Here is a 24896-nt window from a genome sequence, read left to right on the forward strand (position 1 = left end):
TTCTTTATAAACACCAACTCTACCAGGTGATTACATTGATAAACTCCTTCCATCTGCTCAAAGTGATGTTCATCAGTGAAATCACATGGTGGAAAGAAAGAAAACCTTCACCCTTTTGGCTCTCTTTGGAATTAGCGTAACACCTATGCTCTATCAGGTTGGATGGGGAGCGTCGGTGCATTTTCAGACTTCTCCAGAGATCTTCAATCAGACTCATGTCTGGGTTCTGGCTGGGCCATTCAAGGACATTCACAGAGTTGTCCTGAAGCCACTCCTTTGATTTCTTGGCTGTGTGCTTATGGTCATTGTCCTGCTGAAAGATGAACCTACCTATTTTATAAACAGTACACCCCATGGATCCCCATGGACAGTGCGCTACTTTATTTTATTTATTTATTTCCATTTTGATGAATACTCACTACCACCAACTCTGAAGACCATTGTGAAACAACAAATACAGGCATACCTGTGGGGGAAAACATAAAAGGTCAGATCAGGTCTGGAAGCATAAACTGGTGCTGTGGAACTGCATCGACTACACTATGGAACCACCTTGGGTCCTGGCAACAACCACCCAGGCAGACAACTAGTCCATGCCCACCTCTTGAAAATAACCATCTATCTGCCACAGCCAGGTAGAATGTGGGCGTATTCTTGGGCTTCTCCAGCAGCTGGGGACCTCAACACTGAGGTACCTACGTGCTGCATTATGCCCACAGAAACGTTCTACATGGCTAAAATGTTGCAACTGGTGTTACCTCACCATGCCAGTGATAATCTTCATTTGAGTTTCCCCATGTAACCGTTTGTTTGACATAAAAGTCATTCCAGCAGTACCCAATGATCCAAGTACCAAAGACATTCAGTCATTGCTTTAGGTCACTGGTTATCAAAAGAAGTCAGTCCCATAAAGGCCTTGGTGATGTTGTTTTTTTCCTCTGATTCCACATCATAAGGTGGATGAGAGTCTTCATTCGTCTTTCGGCTTCTCCCATTAGGGGTCATCACAGCAGATCAATCGCTTCCATCTCACCCTGTCCTCTGTATCATCCTCTGTCACACCAACCACCTGCACGTCTTTGGCCTCCTTCTTTTCCTCCTGCCTGGTGGCTCCATCCTCAGCATCCTTCTCCCTATATACCCTGGGTCCCTCCTCTGCACATGTCCAAACCATCTCAATCTCTCCTCTCTGACTTTGTCTCCAAACTCTCCCACTTGAGCCAACCCAACAATGCAGACCAAAAATCGATGAGAGTCTGCACCTTCCCTTTGATGGGATGTCAGTCCTACACGGGTTCCAAGACCAGTTCCCATTTACAGCTGGGTGGACTAGAATGTTGCAATGAAGCGTCTTATTCAAGGACACAGACAAGTTGCATGAATGAGACTCAAACTCAGGTAGACTGACTCCTTATCCCACCAAGCCACCTGCTCTACAAGTAATCGAAATGGGATTCAAACCCATGCCTGCAGGGGAGATTGTAACCTGAACGTTAATAAAGAGAATGTTAAGTTTGACTAATCTTCCATCATAATCAGCCTACGAGCGAACAGTCATCTGTGTTCAACAAGAAACAACCAGCTGTTGCCTTTTAAGCAAATATGTGCAGCATGTTGTCTGTGTCAGATCTTAATAAGAGTGTGATAAAATATAGCAAGAGAACACAAGATACGAGGGAGGAACCGACAAAGAGAAACAAAGACAGACAGTGAGGGGGCGATAACAGGGCAAAATATGAAGGATGGTATCAGGAGGCTCTCAGGCAGGAAGGATGTGTGAGCTCCATGAGTGAGCAGGTTAATTTTTCATGCAGCGGTTTGTAGGCGAGGCTTATAGCTGGTCACGCTTTCCCAGGAGAGAGCTTGCTGCCCGAGACCCCCAGGCAGCTTTCTCACCGAGTCTGCCTGTAAACTGCCACCAAACTCGTAGATTACTCCATGATTCTTCATAGACGCAGCGGAACGCCCTAGACGGCAGAAAGCCACTGACTTGTGTTTCCCCTCAAAGTAATTTCTCAGTGACAGCAGCAAATTGAGACGTCTCATTTACAATCCAACAAGTGCATGTTCAAAACAGCTGCGTGTAACTGCTGACAGACTGTGATGAGTTCAATGTGTAATATTCTGCTTCTCATTTAATTACCTCCACCAACGAAGTTGGAAGAGGTTTATGTTATCGCCCCTGTTTGTTTGTTTGTCTGTCTGTCTGTGAACAGCCTGGAGCACACAATTTTTCATATATCATTATGAATTTTTTTTACTGTAGATTCATATCCCAATAGGCAAGAACTGATTCTATTTTTAATGTCATAGATTAAGCAAAGTCAGGAAAAATCCCTATCTTTAACATTGAACAAAGTTCCAAAAATTCATATCTCTGTCAAAAAACATTAAATTTCCTTCATATTTGAGAGTGTTATGTAGGATGGTATCCATTATTGACTGGCAAAGTTTGATCTGGATCTGATCCAGATTAGAGATTTTGTGGCCATTTAAATTTAACTTTGAAAACCCCATGTTGTGAAAGTGTAGGAACACGGACCCACAACAGGGGGCGTTAAATGAACGGGCAATGGATAAGCCAAACAGTAACAATTTAATGTTGTGAAGTGCACAATGGAATACAGACAATTATATGTTGAGTGATGTGTGGGCAGGCTTGAGGATAGGAGACGTCCGTCCAGAACCGAGCCGGATCCCACACGGCCCTCACCGCCAACGGAACTGAAGAACACCGGAGCCGCCAAGTCCTGGATCCCCAGGTGGCCACCGTCTCCAGCTGTCAGACCTGGTACTGCTGGCAGAGAACAGAAACACAGTTGATGAGTGTGAGTTCGCACACTCAGTAATCCCACAGTCTGTGTTCTTTTGGGAGGAAGCACCTCCACCTCCAATCACACACTTGTGCAGCTCCTGTCTAACCACTTATCTGGTTGGAGTGTGAAGCGAAGCCTTCGCTGGTCACACCTAACGCCAATCCCTCAGATAAGGCAAACCACAGGAAAGCGGCTGCAAAAAGAGTTCAGACTATTGACCAAGAGTTCAACTGTCAGCGTTGAATACTGCAGAGAAATGACCTCTTATGGTAGCTGACGGGGACTAGAAGGAGAGAGCATATCTCACCCATATTGGCCTCTCTTCATTGGCTTCCTGTTAATTCTAGAATAGAATTTAAAATTCTTCTTCTTACTTATAAGGTTTTGAATAATCAGGTCCCATCTTATCTTAGGGACCTCGTAGTACCATATCACCTCAATAGAGCGCTTCGCTCTCAGACTGCAGGCTTACTTGTAGTTCCTAGGATTTGTAAGAGTAGAATGGGAGGCAGAGCCTTCAGCTTTCAGGCTCCTCTCCTGTGGAACCAGCTCCCAATTCAGATCAGGGAGACAGACACCCTCTCTACTTTTAAGATTAGGCTTAAAACTTTCCTTTTTGCTAAAGCTTATAGTTAGGGCTGGATCAGGTGACCCTGAACCATCCCTTAGTTATGCTGCTATAGACGTAGACTGCTGGGGGGTTCCCATGATGCACTGTTTCTTTCTCTTTTTGCTCTGTATGCACCACTCTGCATTTAATCATTAGTGATCGATCTCTGCTCCCCTCCACAGCATGTCTTTTTTCCTGGTTCTCTCCCTCAGCCCCAACCAGTCCCAGCAGAAGACTGCCCCTCCCTGAGCCTGGTTCTGCTGGAGGTTTCTTCCTGTTAAAAGGGAGTTTTTCCTTCCCACTGTAGCCAAGTGCTTGCTCACAGGGGGTCGTTTTGACCGTTGGGGTTTTACATAATTATTGTATGGCCTTGCCTTACAATATAAAGCGCCTTGGGGCAACTGTTTGTTGTGATTTGGCGCTATATAAAAAAAATTGATTGATTTATTGATTGATTTCTCGGCGAGGAGGTGGAGTTGCAGTCCGGCCTTTATGGTGATGGTGATGAGATGAATGAGTGACAGCTGGTGCTGAGGATGAGTGACAGCTGTCACTCCCAGTGGCTCCGGCGCCCTCTCGTGCTTGAAGCCCGCACTCCAAGCAGGGCGCCATCTGGTGGTGGTGGGCCAGCAGTACCTCCTCTTCAGCGGCCCACACAACACCCCATGGAATGTATATTTTGCATTATATCTTAATCAAACATGACCCAATCACTCTCATATTTGAAGGTGAGGTGCAGGCTGGTACTCACTATCACCTGACAAAGGTTGATCCGGATCTGATCCAGATTACAGATTTTTTGGCCATATAAATTTAACTTTGAAAACCCCATGTAATGTATTTTTGACATTATATCTCAATCAAACATGACCCAATCACTCTCATATTTGAAAGTGAAGTGCAGACTGGCACTCACTATCACTTGACAAAGTTTGATCCGGATCTGATCCAGATTACAGATTTTGTGGCCATTTAAATTTAACTATGAAAACCTCATGGAATGTATATTTTGCATTATATCTTAATCAAACATGACCCACTCACTCTCATATTTGAAGGTGAAGTGCAGACTGGCACTCACTATCACTTGACAAAGTTTGATCCGGATCTGATCCAGATTACAGATTTTATGGCCATTTAAATTTAACATTGAAAACCCCATGTAATGTATACTTTGCATTATGTCTTAATCAAACATGACCCAATCGCTCTCATATTTGAAGGTGAGGTGCAGACTGGCACTCACTATCACTTGACAAAGTTTGATCCGGATCTGATCCAGATTGCAGATTTTGTATCCATTTAAATTTAATTTTGAAAACCCCATGGAATGTATATTTTGCATTATATCTTAATCAAACATGACCCAATCGCTCTCATATTTGAAGGTGAGGTGCAGACTGGCACTCGCTATCACTTAACAAAGTTTGATCCGGATCTGATCCAGATTCCAGATTTCGTGGCCATTTATATTTAACTTTGAAAACCCCATAGAATGTATATTTGACATTATATCTCAATCAAAAGTGTTTCAATCACTCTCATTTGTGACAGTGAGGTGCAAACTGGCACTCTCAATGAATAGACTAAGTCTGACCTGCATTTGATCCATATTGTGGATTTAGCGGATATTTGATTTTAACATTGAAAAGCTCTTTTGATCTACAGTATATTTTGTATTATATTTTAGGTTATGAAAAGCCACTTCTAACAGGAGTTTGACCTTGAAAATTTTTCCAAAGTAAAAATTTGTGGAATTGTAAACTAGTGTTTTGCCCAAAGATCAGATATCGCTGCCGCAAACTTCAGCTAACGGGAATCTGAAATGTCTCTGCTGACCGCCTACCCAAACAAAAGTATAACTACAGGCTTTCTTTTGACCTCTTTCTGCATTTTCAAAAACATGCTGTCTGACCACAAAAAAATATGTGTTCTCTCTCATGCACGCTCACTCAGTCTGTGTGCAGCAGGAGGAAGTTGGTGCAGGCAGAGCCACGGAGAGATTTACGACCAGTTAATGTGATCCAGTTTAGTTCATGTGTATTGAGGAACTGCACTGACAGCGTCGGTTAGTCAATCGCTATGGAGCCCGATGTTCCCACTGGCTTTTCAAACAAGAGATCTTCACAGTCCCCATTGGTTCTACAACCCCAAATCAGACAAAGCTGGGGTGATATGCAAAATACAAAGTAAATAAATAAATCATGCAATGATCCTTAAATTTACTTTGTCTTATATTTTATTGCAGACAGTATGAACCCAAGTTATTTCATGATTTTAATTTTATTCATTAATTATACATGCATTCCTGCATTTAAGGCCTGTAACACATTCAAAAAAAGGTGGGACAAGGAGAATTTATTCTAAATCTCAGGATTAAATCATCGGCTTTACAGCCAGTTTCCTTGAGCCAAGTCAGGGTATGGATACGTTAATATTTCCAAGTCAATGAATGAGCATGGACTTCATTTACATCAGTCATTAAGTAGGCAGGTTTCAATAATTGAGGGACCATCCTGGCAGAAGATGAGTGAGAGAAGCCACCAAGACACCCAGATCACTCTGATGGGAAACTGGGAATGGGGCAATGTTTGCCTGTTGTGCCACCATTAATGTTGAAGTGGAATAGAGAAGGATTGAGAAACAGAAAAACACAGACTCTAGGCTCAGGTTTCCCATGTGGCATCTGCCAAACTCCAGCTGAAACGTCACATGTTCTTCATAAGAAAATCCTCCTTCATACCACTTCATCATGAAGCCATATAACTGGTGATGCAACAGACAAAAGTTGCACTCTGCACAGTTTCTGCAACCACCAGATCTTAACCACAATCTTAACATCACAAAGGAAAAGTGAATGTTTTACTCTGCAGACTTTGTGAAATCATATAGAAAAAATATAACATTCTGGGCCCATGACATCATTAAAGCGCAATCAAATATATACTTTTCCCATGACATCAAAAAAGGGCAGCCTAATAATTTATCCTTCATACATACAGTGCATCCGGAAAGCATTCACAGCGCTTCACGTTTTCCACATTTTGTTATGTTACAGTCTTATTCCAAAAAAAAATTTTTCCCTCAAAATTCTACATACAGTACCCCATAATGACAATGTGAAAAGATTTTTTCGTTATTGTTTTTTTTCTTTTAGATTTTTGCTTCATGACATCAGAAAGGGAAAATATAACATTGTTGCCCCGTGACATCATAAAGGGCAACCTAATATTTTATCCTGCAGACATGTGAAAGAAAACTTGGTTAAAAAAAACACCTTTACAGGTCTCAAATCTCAACCTATTGATTTCTGTGGAGATGCATTATTTAAAAGCTCTTCCAATGCATCCTGCACATCCACTGTATGAATGGAAGCACGTGGTGGCAGCCAATCACAGTAGAGAGGTACAGTGATGTGTGCTGGCTTGTCTCTCTTTGGGTCCTCTTCCAACATTGCGGACACATCTTTGATAACAGCTTTAACCACATCGGTGGAGGCGGTTCATCCAGGCGGAGGCATCGGTGGAGGCGGTTCATCCAGGCCCGAGGCGTCGGCTACATCTGAGGCTAACAGCGGCTAGCAGCGGCTACATCCGTGGCTGGCAGCGGAGGCATCGGTGGAGGCGGTTCATCCAGGCCGAGGCATCGGTGGCGGCGATACATCCAGGCCCGAGGCGTCGGCTACATCTGAGGCTAACAGCGGCTACGTCCGAGGCTAGCAGCGGAGGCATCGGTGGAGGCGGTTCATTCAGGCCCGAGGCATTGGTGGCGGCGATACATCCAGGCCCGAGGCGTCAGCTACATCCAAGGCTAACAGCGGCTACATCCGCGGCTAGCAGCAGCTACATCCGGGGCTGGCGGCGGCTACGACCGTGGCTGGGGTGGCTGTGAATGAGGTTAGCAACGGGGAGGGTTGGGGTGCGGCTACCGGACCTGTGGTGGTGGAGGCTACTGGTGAGAATTGTTTTTGTAATCAATAGTGGCCATACTGAGCCATGACAGTCGGCATGGCACCACCCAGGAAAACAGATAAACTCGAGGAAGATATAGAGGAGATAAAGACCTCATTAAACCATATATCAAAAGACATGTCTAATCTAGACAAACTGATGGTGGAAATTAAAGAACTCCAAAATCTGGTTAAAGAGAAGGACAAGATCATTAAGAAACTTGAGCAACGTGTAGATGAACTTGAACAATTTACTAGAAAAGATGACGTTATAATATCTGGACTAGAAACAAGGCATCGGACATATGCAAGGGTGGTGGATTCTGGTGTAGCCAGTGGGGAGGATGCACCACCTGAAGAAAAACAATCACTGGAACAAGAAGTTACAAACTTTTTATATCAAAAAGGTGTTGTCATCCATCAAGACGACTGTTATACTATTCCAACTAAAGATAGAAAAAATAAACTATCTAACATTGTTATACGATTTACAAGCAGAAAATATAAAAATGAGTTATTAAGACAGGCAAAGAATTTGAAAGGAACGAGTGTCTATATAAATGAGCATCTAACAAAAAAAAAATGCAGATATTGCTAGGGAAGCAAGACTACTAAGAAAACAGAAACATATTGTTGCTACATGGGTCTGGAATTGTAGGGTGTGGATTAGAGTGAAAGAAGGAACAAACGGTATACAAATCAAAAACATGGAGGACCTTACGAAATACAGACCTGAATAGACAATCAAATATAACATCTGTTGGTAATTGGACCAACAAAAAATCAGATCAAACATGGAAACAGAGGATAAAATATATGACATAGACACTAATATTGATGAAAGTATATTTGACTTAAAAACGATTGGTTGTGAGTATTATACAGTAGAACAGCTGAATAGTGAAAAAATTGCAGAAGATACCCTGTCACTCTTACATATAAACAGTCGAAGCTTGTATTGTAAAATGTCACAAATAAAAGATTATTTAAATCAGTTTAAAAATAGATTTAGTATTGTTGCAATCACTGAATCTTGGCTTAAAGATGATCTCATGGATGAAGTTCAAATGGAGGGATATGAGCTGTATTTTGTAAACAGAAGATATAAAAAAGGCGGTGGTATTGCTCTGTATACAAAAACAGATCTGATGTGTACAATTGTTGAAGAAATGACAATTATGAATGATGTCATAGAAATTGTAACAGTGGAACTTGTACATGAAACATCTAAGAATATTTTAATCAGTTGTGTATACAGAGCACCAGCTTCTTGTGTTGTGAAATTTACAGATAAAATAATTGAATTATTCCATCAAATTAAAAACAAAACACTTTTTATGTGTGGGGACTTTAATATTAACATAGAAAGCTCCAGCTGCCAAAGATTAAGTGATTTTGTGAATTCAATGTATAGTTTGGGGTTATTCCCCTTGATAACAAAACCAACCAGAATTACATCGCAAAGTGCAACGGTAATTGATAATATATTTACAAACAGAACAGATGAAATTATCAAGAATGGGATCTTCATGACAGATATTAGCGACCATTTACCAATTTTTTCAATATTTAAATATAAAAATAGGTACAACAAAAAAACTGATATAAACTTTAAAAGAGATAAGTCAGTAAAAGCCTTAGAGGCATTAAAATATGACCTTAAAAATCAAAACTGGGAAGAAGTTTATGTCAGTGATGTTAATGTAGCATATAACTCATTTATGAAAATATTGATGAAATCATACAATAAAAATTGTAAATTAATTGAAATTAGTAAGAAAAGAGTAAATAAACCATGGCTGACAAAGGGAATAAAAAATGCTTGTGCAAAGAAAAACTATTTATACAGGTGCTTTTTAAAAGAACATAAATACAAAAAATATAAAAATAAACTATTAACAATAATTAGGAAACAAAAAAAAGATTATTACAGTGAAAAACTAAATAAGAGTAAAGATAATATGAGGGTAACATGGGGAATTATAAAAAGTGTGATTGATAGTGATGGAACGAAAGAAACTATTCCAAATTACTTTGTTAAGGAAAATAAAGAGATATATGATATAAAAGAAGTTGCAAATGGGTTTAATGATTATTTTTCAAATGTAGGGTCAAGTCTGGTGGGAAATAAACCAATAATAGAAGATAAATTATGTACATTGGTAAATACGGTCAATAGTATTTTCCTGGACAATGTGGAAAAAGATGAAATAAGAAATATTGTAAAAAACTGTGTAAGCAAAAGATCAACTGACCATGAAGATTTAGACATGATGACTGTAAAAAGTATAATAGAAATTGTTATTGAACCATTTACTTATATTTGTAATCTGTCTCTGTCAACTGTGGTTTTTCCAGATGAAATGAAAATTGCTAAGGTAGTCCCATTATATAAAAATGGAGACAAACGTAATTTTTCTAATTACAGGCCAGTATCATTGCTTCCACAGTTTTCTAAAATTATGGAAAAAGTTTTTGTAACAAGATTGGATAAATTTATTGAGAAACATCATATTTTAAATAATGCTCAGTATGGATTCAGAACAAAACATTCGACAGCTATGGCAATTATGGAACTAATAGAGAAAATATCAACAACAATAGATAATAAGGATTATTTTGTAAGTATTTTTATTGACCTGAAAAAGGCTTTTGATGTTATAGACCACTCAAGATTGCTCCACAAGTTACAACAATATGGAATAAGAGGTGTTGCACATCAGTGGGTAAAAAGCTACTTAGAAAATAGAAAACAGTTTGTTCAGATAAATAATACTAAATCAGAATTGTGTAACATTATTTATGGAGTATCACAAGGATCGGTACTTGGACCCAAACTGTTTATTTTGTATATCAATGATTTTGTGAATGTATCCAATGTGCTTGGCAGCATTTTATTTGCTGATTATACAACGCTGTTTTACTCTGGATCAGATATACAGGAAGTAGCACAAGTGATAAATACAGAGTTGGAAAAAGTTAAACATTGGTTTGATATAAACAGATTGTCACTAAATATTAATAAGACAAATTTCATATTGTTTAATGATAGAGCGAAAAAAAAATAATGTGTCATTACAAATAGATGGAATGGATATACAAAGGGTAAAAGAAATGAAATTTTTAGGAGTCATGATTGATGAAGATCTTACATGGAAGTCACACATAAATTACATAAAAGGAAAAATAGCGAAAGCCATTGCTGTTTTGCATAAAGTAAAATATTCATTAAATAGTTATGGTTTATTAACATTGTACAATTCATTGATTGTCCCATATTTAACTTACTGTGTAGAAATCTGGGGATCAACATATACAACCTATATACAACCTTTATTTATTTTGCAGAAAAGAGCTTTAAAAGTGATTAGTAACAGTGGTTTTAGAGATCCATCTAATCCATTGTTTATTAAGTATAGGGTACTTAAATTTCATGATTTAGTTGATTTGAAAATATTACAAACGATGTACCAAGTTAATAAAAATACTTTACCAACAAACATTCAAAATATGTTTGAAAAAAGAGTAAGTAGTTATAAATTGAAAGGAATAGAAGTCTTTAAAAAACCAAGATTTAGAACCAAAGTAAAGGAAAGGAGTATTGCAGTAAATGGTGTCAAATTATGGAACAATCTTAATAAAGAAATTAAAGAATTAAGGTCACTTAAATTATTTAAAAAACATATTAAATTAGATGTATTAAGTAACTATGAAACTATGAAGTCAGTGGGCTGCAAGAAAGTAAAAAAAAAAAAGTAAACTGTTAATAATGTTTGGAGTGTCTTAAGTTTAAATGTAACCTGTCAGTGATGTAATCTATTAATTAATGGTCATAATTATGAAATGGGTCAGTGGTATGTGACAAGTTAAAGAAATGCAATCAGTTAAATAATGTTGACTATGATGCTGTATATTGAAAGATTGTATTGTTAAAAGGGGCAGAAATCATAAGACTTGTTCTTCTTTCTGCTCCTTTTCATTCTGGTATTGTGGTGCTTTTGTTTTTTGCTTTTCTGTTTTTCTTTTAAATGAATGAAATAAATACGAGGGCTGTCCGTAAAGTATAGGTCCTTTTTATTTTTTTCTAAAACTATATGGATTTCATTCATATGTTTTTACGTCAGACATGCTTGAACCCTTGTGCGCATGCGTGAGTTTTTCCACGCCTGTCGGTGACGTCATTCGCCTGTGAGCACTCCTTGTGGGAGGAGTCGTCCAGCCCCTCGTCGGAATTCCTTTGTCTGAGAAGTTGCTGAGAGACTGGCGCTTTGTTTGATCAAAATTTTTTCTAAACCTGTGAGACACATCGAAGTGGACATGGTTAGAAAAATTAAGCTGGTCTTCAGTGAAAATTTTAACAGCTGATGAGAGATTTTGAGGTGATTCTGTCGCTTTAAGGACTTTTCACGGTGCGAGACGTCGTGCAGTGCTCTCAGGCGGCGTCATCAGCCTGTTTCAAGCTTAAAACCTCCACATTTCAGGCTTTATTGATCCAGGACGTCGTGAGAGAACAGAGAAGTTTCAGAAGAAGTCGGTTTCAGCATTTTATCCGGATATTCCACTGTTAAAGGAGATTTTTTTAATGAAAGACGTGCAGGCGGATTGCAGCGTCGGCTCGCAGCCGCCGCGACGCTCCGCCACAGGAAAAACACCTCTGTTGGAAGCCTTGAGGACAAGTTGGAACATCTCCAGCTGATAAACAATTTCTCATATACTCACTCCACTGAAAGCCATCAAAAGCCGCCTGGATTTTACAAATGGTTATCAACACGGAGGTGTTTTTCCTGTGCCGCCGCACCGCGTCGGCTGCGTCCCGTGGAAAAATTCACGCATGCGCACGAGGGTGCAAGCATGTCTGACGTAAAAACATATGAATGAAATCCATATAGTTTTTGAAAAAATAAAAAGGACCTATACTTTACGGACAGCCCTCGTATTAAAAAAAAAAAAAAGAAAAAAAAAAGGATATTGTGTGTTCTTGCAAATATTTCTAAACACGTTTTTCTGATCCCTCACCTTTTCAGTGCCACACAGTCAAAAAAATAAAGAAATAAAAATAAAGAAATCATAACACTCTCATAAGGAAGAAGCACTTGGACCTGAGCGACATCAAATGAGCCATTATCAGGTTGGCAGAGGCAAAGAAAAACAATTCTGCTGCTTAAACATCATAAAAGCGTGGCAGGCTCCCCCTCCGCAGAGCTGGCAGCGCGGCCGGGGCTAAATGTTTCAAAGAGACTGGTGTTTGAGTGCGATGTGGGAGTTCAGAGTAGTTGTGGATTAAGCTCACAGCAAATAGTAGCGCAAAAGAAACAGAAGTAATCTCTTCCCTCTCCTCCACAACCCTCTCACCGTACCTGTTCCCATTTTCTAATCTACTTACTGCATTAGTTCTCGTAAAAGCCAGTCAAACACAGAGGGTTATTCACAGCTCTTACACGGGTTAAATTAACAAGAATGTTGCACCTGATTGTCCAAAGATGTTATTCAGATGATTATTGATTCTTTTTTGTTCTGTTTGGTTTTTTGTTTGTTTTTTGTAGACAATTTGCAGCTCGCATTAACATTACGACAGCAAATTATTCATCGACCCCCACCTGGAAGACTGTGATATTTTCTTATTCACACTCAGTTTATTCTCTAGTTTTAGTCACCTCCGGGGCTCGGCTTAATTTACCCCGAAGCATGCGCCATTTGCATAAAAGTACTTTCACTTTGCATTTTTCCAGATTCACTAGAGATTCGAGCCATAAAAGAAAAATCCTCAGACTGAACTGCTGCACCAACAGTCTGAATATTTTATTCTGCTTTGTGCGCTGTGAAGATCTAATAATAAGTGAGAGCCGATAATTCACGCTGACTGAACATCACCTTCTGTACCTTCAGAGGGCTCTTCATCTCTGGCGTCATGTTACACTCATTCATCCATGTCTCATGACTGCAAACTATTCCAATTAGGGGCACAACAGATCACAAAACCCATGGTTCAGATTGGATCATGGTTTTTCTTAGTCATGGATCAGATCAGCAGAAAAATTAAATAAATAAAAGAGGGTGTACAGCAGTTTGAGTTTGCTTTATTAAAAAAAAACAATGCCATCCATCCATCCATCCATTTTCTTCCGCTTTATCCGGAGTCGGGTTGTGGGGGCAGCAGCTCAAGCAAAGCCGCCCAGACCTCCCGATCCACACACACCTCCCCCAGCTCCTCCGAGGGAACCCCAAGGCGTTCCCAAGCCAGCCGAGAGATGTAGTCCCTCCAGCGTGTCCTGGGTCTGGCCCGGGGCCTCCTCCCAATGGGACATGCCCGGAACACCTAAAATGTTGAATTTTTGCTCATGGCCCAAAATGAAGACAGGGTGTCCAATGTTGAAAAAATATTTGAAAATAAAACCTTCTCGATAGGTACTGAAGGGCCAAGAACAATATGCAGCTCCGGTGTGGCTGCACTGACTTCTCCTGAGCAGACACACCATTTGGAAAAAGTTGGGAAAAGTCTTTTTTTTTTTTGCCCCCGGAGCCCAGTGAACTCTTGGACACCTTGACCGTACCTACGGTTGGCTCAGGATGGCCCAGCAAAAAACACAATGCACATACTCGGCCCTCAACTCCTGAAACTTTGGCGCAATTCTTTCCATGTTTGGACTCTGACATATGTTGAGTAGAGGTGGGTGGATCGATCCTAATATCGATAATATCGATACCAACGTTGGTATTGATATTGAACGATCCTCGTGTAAAAAGATCAACACTCAAGCTTTTTTTCTCTCCCACACGCAATCAAAGTCTACTCTCTGTCTGTAAAAGCAGTGCTGCGCTGTGTCACACAACATGGAGCATCGCCCCCTTGTATTGTGGTTTGTCAGCCCTCTTCCTCAGGAGATTTTGTTTTAAGTTGTGTTGAGTGATATTTTTTAAACAAAAATGTTGATTGTGATAATAAAGTATTTTGTTGTCACATACAATGTTTGGCGAAATTCTATCCTAGGTCCTTTGGATCCTTTGGATCTATGAAGTTTAAATATGAAAAAGTATCGGTATCGGTATCAGCGATACTGGGCCTGTATTTACTTGGTATCAGATCAATACCAAAATTCCCGGTATCGCCCACCTCTAATGTTGAGCATGCTCCAGTCTGCCTCTCAGCTTTCAGCAGGCTCGGTTCACGTGAAAGCACATTTTCTTTGATTTCACTGCAAATCTGCATCGAGATTTATTCAGTTCTTACTTAAAAAGCACATCATTGGGACAATAAATCTGTTTTACACACTATTATTTTAGCTTTGCAATTAATCTGTGTTTCATAAGCGTGCTGAATCCTGGGGGGGGAGGGGAGTTCACAGATTAGCTATGGTCCATTACACCACTAGTCCCAATGCTTGAAGCAAGATCTGATCCCACTGCATTACAGGAGTTTCTCCAATGGTAGACCCACAACACTAATGTGGGGAGAGTTCCATCCCTGCCATGGGTGGTTACATGACATGCTAATGAAGGATTAGTATTCTCATGTTAATGGCTGATAGTTTCTTGGAAATGTTTTGGTATCTGCCTCCTGATTTGGTTAACTTGATGTTCAAGTGACGATTCAAGATCTGTTTTTAAATCTGTGCTCTTTCATAAATGCTTCGCCTGTGGCTGACTTAGAGGGGAGAATTCGAGGTAATGAATCAGACTTTGATGTGGTGATGTACATCTCCATTCCGGAAGGGGAAAAAATTAGTTAAACACACCAGAAAATATTCACATTTAACCCTCTGAGCTCTAACAAATTTCTCTGGCATCCTAGCCAAGTGATCATCATAGAGTGTATCAATTAACAGATCATATCTTTACGCAGTGTTCAAGCTCAATATACGAGGTCTGTGAGAAAAGTAATGGACCTTATTATTTTTTTCAAAAACTATATGGATTTGAATCACGTGTGATTACATCAGACATGCTTGAACCCTCGTGGGCATGCGAGAGTTTTTTCACGCCTGTCGGTTACGTCATTCGCCTGTGGGCAGTCTTTGAGTGAGGAGTGGCCCACCCGCTCATCTTTTTTTTCATTGTTTAGGAATGGCTCAGAGACTGCTGCTTTGTTTGATCAAAATTTTAAAAAAAACTGTAAGGCACAACTGAGTGGACACCATTCGATACATTCAGCTGGTTTTCGGTGAAAATTTTAACGGCTGATGAGAGATTTTGGAGTTTTACTGTCACCGTAAGGACGGCCCACGACGCCTGACGGCGATCTGCGCTCCGAGGCGGCGGCGTCCCACTGTTTCAAGCTGAAAACTTCCTAATTTCAGGCTCTGTGGACCCAAGACGTCGTGAGATAACAGAGAACTTTCAGAAGAATTCAGGATCAGGAGTTTATCCAGACATTCCACTGTTAAAGGAGATTTTGTAATGAAAGAACGTGCGGGCAGATTCGCATGTCGGGCCGGACCCGACCGCGGGGGTTCGCCACAGGAAAAACACCTCCGTTGGAAACCTTAACGGACAAGTTGGAACATGCCCAGCTGTTAAACAATTCTCAGATACTCACTTGTTGAAAGCCATCAAAAGCCGCCTGAATTTTACAAATGGTTTTCAACACGGAGGTGTTTTTCCTGTGGCGGCGCGAATGGATTTGGGGCGTTGTCACGGACCCAACTCAGCAAATTTGTCCGCATGTTCTTTTATTACAAAATCTCCTTTAACAGTGGAATGTCCGCATAAACTCCTCATGCCGGCCTCTTCTGAAACTTCTCTGTTCTCTGACGACGTCCTGGGTGAACAGAGCTTTAAATTAGGATGTTTTCAGCTCGAAACAGCCAGACGGACGCTACCTCCGACCGCGCCGTGCCGATCCGCTTTGTGGGCTGTGCTTAAAGTGAAAGAAACTCCACAATCTCTCATCAGCCGTTAAACTTTTCACCGAAAACCAGCTGAATTTCTCGAATAGTGTCCACACGGATATCCCTCACCGGTCCTGAAAAAATTTGATAAAGCAACACGCGCCGTCTCCCTGCAACGTCTCAGACAAAGAGATTCCGACGGGAGGGGGAGTCCACACCTCACTCAAAGCCTGCCCACAGGCGAATGACGTCACCGACAGGCATGACAAAACTCCCGCATGCGCACAAGGGTTCAAGTTTGTCTGACGTAAAAACATATGAATCAAATCCATTTATGTTTTGAAAAAAATAAAAAGGACCGCTTTTTTTTTATCACAGACCTCGTATGCCTCACATTCAGAAAGCTGAGATTGTTCTGAACATTTTGATATGCAACAACTGGGCATTCCACTAAAAGAAATTAGCAGGGGAACTTCTTAATGTATCATAAATGTGAGAAAATACCCTTAGGGATCAGAGAATTGAGATATTTATTTTAAAATAAAGTACTCAAAATGATTAATCCTCATCTCAACTATTGCATCAAAAAAAAAAAAAAAAAAATTGCCCTGATTCCTTGAATGAAGAAATTCTCAGAGTGAGCTGTTAATGACATTTAGAAAGAACATTGCTAATTGTTCTGATTTCCACATGGATTCAGAAGGAACCGAAAGACCCTCTGGACTTCCCAGAGGTTTCTAAGGGACTAGAGCAAAACAATCTCCGAAACTGAATTTTGACTGGAATGTGACAGTTAAAAGCTGCTCCTCACTTCTTGTAATCTGGTTCAGATCAGAGAAATCTGACAAATCCTGATGGATGAGTGTGATGAGTTCATCTGTCTTTCTTCTTCTTTGTTTCCTGTGAAGGAGAACAAACGATGCCTGCTGAGACAAAGTGGTTGGAGCCCTCTTCTTTTTCTCCACCAGCTTCCTTCCTTTGGTGAAGTGGGAGCCAGGGGTGGCGGAAATACGTCACATCTGGTCGTTCTGAAGCTTGACTGCGTGTGTGCGTGCGCGTCTTAATTTCGGATGAAGGTGAATGAGAGATCGGAATCATTGCTGTCGCTTTAAGGACATTTATCACAGCCTGGAGAGAGAGAGAGAGAGAGAGCGAGAGAGAGAGAGAGAGAGAGAGAGAGAGAGAGAGAGAGAGAGAGAGACGGAGCCCACGGACGCGGACGCGCTGTGGATTTTACAGGAAACTTGACGTTATCCAAACTGGATCGGACCGCTTCGTCGCCCTGTGGAGTTTGATTTCACACCGGATTGTTGTTGGATCCGGATCCGATCGTTCTGGACCGCGCTTTTGTAAGGATTATGTCCTAAAAGTGAACCCGTACCGGATTATAATCGCCGATCCCACGCCGTGACGGACGGATCGTCGGTATTTGACAGCACCGGATCATGGATCGGGGTGGCGGAAAACAACAACAACAACAACAACAACAAGCAGAAGAAGAAGGAGCAGCAGCAGGATTCCTCTGCGGCAGGCTGCCAGCTTTTCTCCTCTGATACCGATGCAACAAAAGTTGGGGCGCGAGCGGAACGCGCGGATCTTTTTTTCCAACTATCTGCACCTGCTTTAACGGACGCCGCGTCGACACCGCGCCGATTCGTGACGGGAGCAGGAGGAGGAGGAGGAGGAGGGGGTGAAAAAACGCGTGTCGCGTGCGTGAGCGGTTTGATATCGTAATGGAGATCGGGGAGGTTTATACTCAAGGTCATTGAGTGCGATCAGGTTGTGTTTTTGCGCTGTTCTTTGCGCACACGCCGTTCTAGCGCAGACGCGCGGCGGAGCACGCGCCGTGGAGTTCGAGCTCTCAGCTTTTTTCTTTTTTTTCTCCTCTCCCCCTTTAACACCATGGATGGGAAGCTGAAGCAGGCTCGGAGATGTCGCTCCAAGCGCGAGAGGGTGCGGAGGTTGCGGGAGGCGGGGAGCAGAGACGACCCCAACTCCTCCTGCTCCGACAGGGAGGGACACAGTCCGCGGAGGGACGTCGCCTCCCTGGCCTCTCCGAAGGCGCCGCGCCCCGCCGCCGCCGCCCGAGCGCCGCGTCCCCCCCACCGGAGGAGGCGCGAGTCCAGCTCGCAGGAGGAGGACATCATTGATGGATTTGCCATCACCAGCTTCACCAGCCTGGACCGTCTGGAGGTAAGAATCCCCCCCTACACACACACACACACACACACACACACACACACACACACACACACACACACACACACACACACACACACACACACACTCCCCTCCTTCCCTTTACCCTCCTCATCTCAAGTGGTTCTCAATGTGGGGTTAAGGGCCCACTCGTGGTGCCTGATCAATACAGGCGCATTTAATCCCATCATCAGCACCAGTGATGCTGCTGTGGGGCCCGCGTGGCCTTTGAACTGCCCCTGGCTGCTCTCTTCAACTTCTTCATGATGAGTTAGTTTGTTGGGGAGATGAAGCAGGTGCTGCTGTGTTTCCAGTGTGACTTGCTGAGACTTTTTGTCATTTTCTGCTCATCTGTTCTGTGCTGCACTTCATATTACTCCCTTTTGGAATTTCAGGCAGACGGGTCTGGATTTTCTCATATTCATAGTAAAGTCCTGTTCTCACTTTCACGGATATGCATCCCGTAAGATCAGGTGTCAGATCCAGGAGCTTGCACGGGTGCTGGGTGTTGCTGCATCCTCCATAACACAGACTGTTCTTGGGTACTGGATGGCAACCACCAAAACAAACACTTGGTTCATCTTCACCTCTCAAAAGTAAACAGCTGTCTGCTGCAGCCAGGTGCCGCTGGGATCCTCAACCCTGAGGAACTAGAAGGTCAATGTCTAGAACTGTAACAAACAGTCCTCAAATGTAATCTAGTGCTGTCCTGACAGGTCAAGTGACCCAAACATGTGATCTGGTATGACTTTCTGGGATGGTCCCAGAAGGTCAAAGTTTGCAACTGTGAGGAATGGTCCACAAATGTGATCTAGCACATTCCTGAAAGGTCAAGGTCTATAACTGTGACAAATGGCCAAAAAATGTGATCTAGCGTGGTTCCAGAAGATCAAAATCTGTAGATGTGACAAACAGTCCAAAAATCTGATCTAACATGGTCCCAGAAGCTCAAACTCTGCAGATGTGAAAAATAGTCCAAAAAGTCTGATCTAACATGGTCCCAGAAGATCAAACTCTACAGATGTGACAAACGGTCCAAAAATCTGATCTAACATGGTCCCAGAAGGTCAAGGTCTATAGTTATGACATGTGGTCCACAAATGTGATCTAGCGCACTTGCTGAAGGTCAAGGTCTATTAATGACCCAAAAAATGTGATCTAGCACGGTCCTGGAAGGCCAAGTTCTATAGCCGGCCCAAAAATGTGATTTAGCGCAGTCCCAGAAGATTAAGGTCTATAACGGTGACACATGGCCCATAAATGTGCTATAGTGTGCTCTTGAAAGGTCAGGGTCTACAAATGGCCCAAAAATGTGATCTAGCACCCTCCCAGAAGGTCAGCGTCTATAACCGTAACAGTCCAGCGTGTGAAGATCAATCGTGGTTATCCAAAATGTGATCTCATGTGCAGTTTGACAGAACAAGTTGCTGGGTTTGCACCATGATGTGTCGTGTGTAAAAACAACCATAGCATCCCATTGTATAAATGTAGCACAATCTTTGTGATTCCAGAAGACATGCTGGTGATGTCATGGAATGTATGAAGATGTTACGGGTTGCATGGATATGTAAAGGATTACCGAACTTCACATATATGTCAAAGTTCATGACCGACAAGAAATGAATTTTCAAGCTATGGTTTAAAACAACAACAAAAAAACAATGATGGAATATCCCAGTTCATCATGGGTGTCCTCCTGAATTCTCGAACTTTCTGAGATACATATCCATGAAAGTGAGAACTGTTAGTGTTGATATTGTGTTGTGGACCTCTGTGGTCGATGGATTGACTCAGTTGTTGGGCTGAAGATGGTGATTCCTGTTTTCCACCTTTTAAATGTGAAACTGGCTGTTTTTGAGGCTGTTCAACATGATCTTAGAAGTTCACATGAAAGCAGCAGGACTGTCACTTGAAAAAGTCTTGAAGAGTGAACAAGAAAACCAGTTTCTTTCAAGAAAACATAGCTGGCTGACTATAAAAAACAAGATTATATTTGTGAACTAAAATTCAAACAAATGATTTTGAATTTCAAAAATTCTTGAATTTTAGTTGAATTTTTAACTGAGGCAGCAAAAAAGATCCAGAATTTCATGTCTAAAATTCTGAATTTTTCACAGCCCTGTGTGTTGTCAATATGTAAAATTAGTAAATAAATAAAAGCTCAGGTGTCTGTGTGTTGCTTTAAGTGGAAGAGAGCTGCTGCTGGTCACACCCTCTGTGGGCGTGTCTAACACAGGAAGCATGTGCGGAAAAGCTGTTTGATTATTATCACTATTGCATGTTTTAAAGTAAAACCACCAAATTTTGCACAGATAATTTAATATTTAATTGGCAGGAGTTCAAATCTAATGCTAATCATTGTAATTGTGTAAGACAACACTCCTTTCCAAACTACAATTACACAGATTTAAAAAAAATGTGAAAATGAGCATAGCATAAAATGTATATTTTTTTATTATATATATATATAAAAAATGCAAAATTTGGTGCTTTTACCATAAAATACATATTCTTTTCACCGATGTGTCCCATAATTGTTTTTTTTTTCCCGTAAAGTTTTGCAGTTTCTACATGCACAGGCTTGGAAATGTTTGGCTTTGATGATGTTTTACATAAATCCCCAAACATACCTAAAAACAAAAAAGTGTTTAACAACTGATTTGACCTTTTTTCATAAATGTGGATAAGATCCCGTGTGACACGTCAAAGCTGCAGAAGCTCGTTTTAAAGCTCGTGCATCATAATGGTGATGACCCCCTTCCCCCTCCCCTCTCAGATTAGCAACCATATTAATCAGTCACGACTGAGGCTTACCTCCTACGTCTTGGTTAGTCAGAGTAATATTTTGGCAAAATGTAGATGTGCAGCAAATGACAGCATGAAACATCAAGCAAAGGCTGAGAGCTGAGCTGATCATCAATTTGTAACCTGCCTTGCCTTCTGTTAACAACTTCAGCCTGATCTGGTCGTCAGTAATTATTTTTTCTGTTCCAATAAGCCGTGGCCCTTTTGTGGTGCTTAGAGCAGGTGTGAAAGCAGATCGGGGGATTGTGTGAAGTGTATGTGCACAAATCTAAGCCACAGCGAGCTATTGTACGACTGTAACTGATATCCGAAGTACCACAGACGTGACTCGCTGCTGGAGGCCCTGAACAGCTACCACGCATCAAATTATTGCCTCATATAAATCCTGTAACCAGATCGTACCTGCAGTCAAAGCCGTGTCATAAGTCAGGATGCCGTTTTCAGGAGTGTCGTGCGCTGTGATTTGGTATCCTCCCTTTTGTGCTGCGCCGCTGACGCATCTGACAGCTGCTGACTGTGAAAGACTTGGAGAATGTCATCGAAGCAAAGTGGCAGCGTGGTGGTTTCTCCTCTGCTGTCGTCTCAGCAGGCTGACGCGTGGACATTTACACTTAATCCTGTCTGTGTGTTTTATGGTGCCTAGAGGTCTCTTTTGGTTCAAGTTCGTGTTTTAGGTCTTCTTTTTTAAATGCCGAAATTCTCAGATTTCAGCTTCTTATATGTGAATATTTTCTGGGTTCTGAATATCTGAATGTTTTTGGGTTATTGACAGAAGAAGACATTTCAGGTTGTCATCTTGGGTTTGGAGAAACACTGATCAACATTTTTCACAACAAATGTATGAATCCAGTCATGGATCATCACAATGAATCAACACATGAACTGATAATGAAAATAGCTTAGTTGTAAACCTATGAAGTATTTTAGGATTTGTGTTTTCACAGGGGTGCCCCAAAAACTGCGCACAAGTACATGTACTGTTTTGAGGCAGGTGCATTTCCAAATTGCCACAAGAAACCACCAGAAAATAACCAAAACATCAAATCTAGGCTTGTAGCTGAACTTTCAAGTCTTCTTTTTAAGAAAATCCTCCTCTGTACCACTTTATCATGAAGCTACACGGGGATACAAAATATTATCATATGAAATCAACAATAATGATAATTAAAATAATAAAGCAAACAGAACTCTGATATCAGAATAGTAGCGGTATCTGCAGATATCCAAATTCAGGTATCGGGATCGGATCGGAAGTGAAAAAATGTGGATCGATGCATCCCTAGTATGAGGTCACTTTAGAGGATCCTTAGGTACTACTGCAATGACTGTGTGTTAAACAAGCGGTTATTTAGGGAGGCTTGGATGAGGAGATTCACTTGTATGGTGAAGGAGTGTCAGCTGCGACATTTTGGCCATGCGGCGTGTTTCTTTTAGCAAGATCCAGCCGGCAGGTGCCTCAGTGTAGAGGACTCCAGCGGCTGGAGAAAGACAAGCTCTCTTTTATCCCTCACTCACACTGCCTCCGGTGTTATCATTGCGGGGTACGGATGCGGGACCCGCAGAGAATCCAAGTCATTAAAAAGATACAAGCCTCTCTCAGTGGCCACGGAGCTCTGCGGCTGCGGTTACCGAGATCCTGCGGTGCTGCGGATTTTTCTGCAAGAAGTCTATCCTTGCGGGCTCCCAGAGTGCTCTGCATCAAAACGGTGAGCGTAGTCTCTGGACCTGTTGTCGGAGTTGGCCGCAGCGCCGCACAGCAGACGGGGGTGGTGTGAGTGGCATGCTGCGGCATTTGCCCACAAACTCAGTAAGCGCATCGGAGGCAGTGAGAGCAAGGCTTTACAGAGACATGCTTCATCTTTCTGTGGCTAGCTGGTTGCTTTTGGGAGGTAGGAAATTGTTGCCATCCGGGACCCAAGGCAGTTCTGTGGTGTGGTGGATATGGCGGATGTGTGGCACAATCGCATGCTCCCAGACTTGAATTGACTTTTGTATTGTATGGGGAGGTGATGGCCTAGTGGTTAAGGTGTTGGGCTTGAGTCCAGATCATGGGTTCAAATCCCCGCCTGACTGGAAAATCACTAAGGGCCCTTGGGCAAGGCCTTTAATCCCCTATTGCTCCCGGTGTGTAGTGAGCGTCTTGTATGGCAGCACCCTGACATCGGGGTGAATGTGAGGCATTATTGTAAAGCGCTTTGAGCGTCTGATACAGATGGAAAAACACTATATAAATGCAGTCCATTTACCATTTATTGACATGGCACTTTGCAGCTGGGTGTATTGAGGTGATGTAGGTGAACGGTTTGCCCAAGGACAGACAGGTAGCATGATTGGGAATCAAACCCAGGCCATTATGTATATTTGTTGCCCAACTCCTGTATCCTTCTGATGTACCTGCTCATTCAAAGAACAACCTTGAATTTAGCAAAGAGCTGTGGGCGGTGTGATGGTTTTTCCTCCTTTTTCAGTCATTCTTCAAAGGCATTCTTTGCACGTTAAGAGGATTTCCTCTTCTAAAGCAGTCATCTTTTGTCATTTTTATTTGTATTAACTTTTTAATAAACACAATATTTCCACCCAAGCTGAGACATGATACAGAAATTTAGCTATGCAAACCTCACTGAATGAACCATGTGGGATGATGTCAGGTTTGTTTACAGAGCTCATACCGTGCAACAGGAAGTCCTCATGGTTTTGGAACCATGACATTTTCAAACTGCGGTCTAGTCTGAAACTGGCACTCAGCTCGTGCTTGCACTCTACAATGAAGTTTATGTTTCAAAGCTAAATAAGTAAGGCGTGATGCCACGCTATGTGCATTGGCGTTCACATGCCAACTATTTGCAGATAATTGGTTTGATTTACAGACACGTGGCCAGTGCTTATTAAATTCTATTGGTGGATCTGGAACAGTTACCTAAAGAGCTTTGTATCAGCAGTTTTTTGTGTTGTAACTCGTGATTTATATGCACAGGATCAGTTTGTTTCTGACGTACCCATTTTTGCCCCGGTGAAGAGTAGTTACAAAGTTTTTTGTTGAAAAACAAAAATAATAATAAGCACGCTGTTCAAATCAGTGCAACAACACAATGGTTTTGGGCTACATCTAAACTACAGCACTCACGCAGCACTGTTGTTCAGTATTTTAAAGCTGTCTATGAATGTGTTAAAACTATCAAACCCATGCTGTTTCATAATAGTGTTAAGACATTTATTGTACATTTGGATTATTTTATTTTTTATTGTTTCACATTCTGTATTGTATTGACTTAGGATAATTAATACAGTGGGTTCACTCACTCCGATACAATAGGTGGCGGTGTGCACCGCTAAACCTGGTTTACACAAAGAAGAAGAAGAACAAGAAGTTGTTTTATTTTTATTATGAATTCATAAGTTCAGTTAAGTTTATTTTCAGACTGTGGATAATGGTGTGAAAAGGTGAGCGCCTTGAAGCAGTAGTGATTCATGATGGATTTAATCGTTCATGTGTCTTGCAAACAGTCATCTTTTGGAATAGTGCAATGCTAATGGCTAACAGCTACTGTTAGCATGACCAAATGGCTCTTGTGTGAGCATTTTATTACAAATATCTGTAATAATATGGCTTCTTGTGCATTTAAATTGTGCAACAGAACATTTCTAAGAAGTGTATGCTGCACGTTTACTGTTGAGTGAGGTGGACACAGAAA

The 24896-nt window shown here is 41.6% G+C and overlaps 1 protein-coding gene across 1 annotated transcript in view; it reads left to right on the plus strand.

The window, feature by feature from the left end:
• Window positions 1–18058: 18058 nt before the first annotated feature.
• The window catches only part of fbrsl1 (fibrosin-like 1), a 744464-nt gene continuing 737626 nt past the window's right edge, over window positions 18059–24896 (plus strand). Inside the window, 1 exon segment of the mRNA XM_034171080.1 lies at window positions 18059–18393. Within this exon segment, the coding sequence (XP_034026971.1) occupies window positions 18103–18393 (291 nt within the window). The 5' untranslated portion in view covers window positions 18059–18102.

The sequence above is a fragment of the Thalassophryne amazonica genome, chromosome 5 (assembly GCF_902500255.1).
Source record: "Thalassophryne amazonica chromosome 5, fThaAma1.1, whole genome shotgun sequence".
NCBI lineage: Eukaryota > Metazoa > Chordata > Actinopteri > Batrachoidiformes > Batrachoididae > Thalassophryne > Thalassophryne amazonica.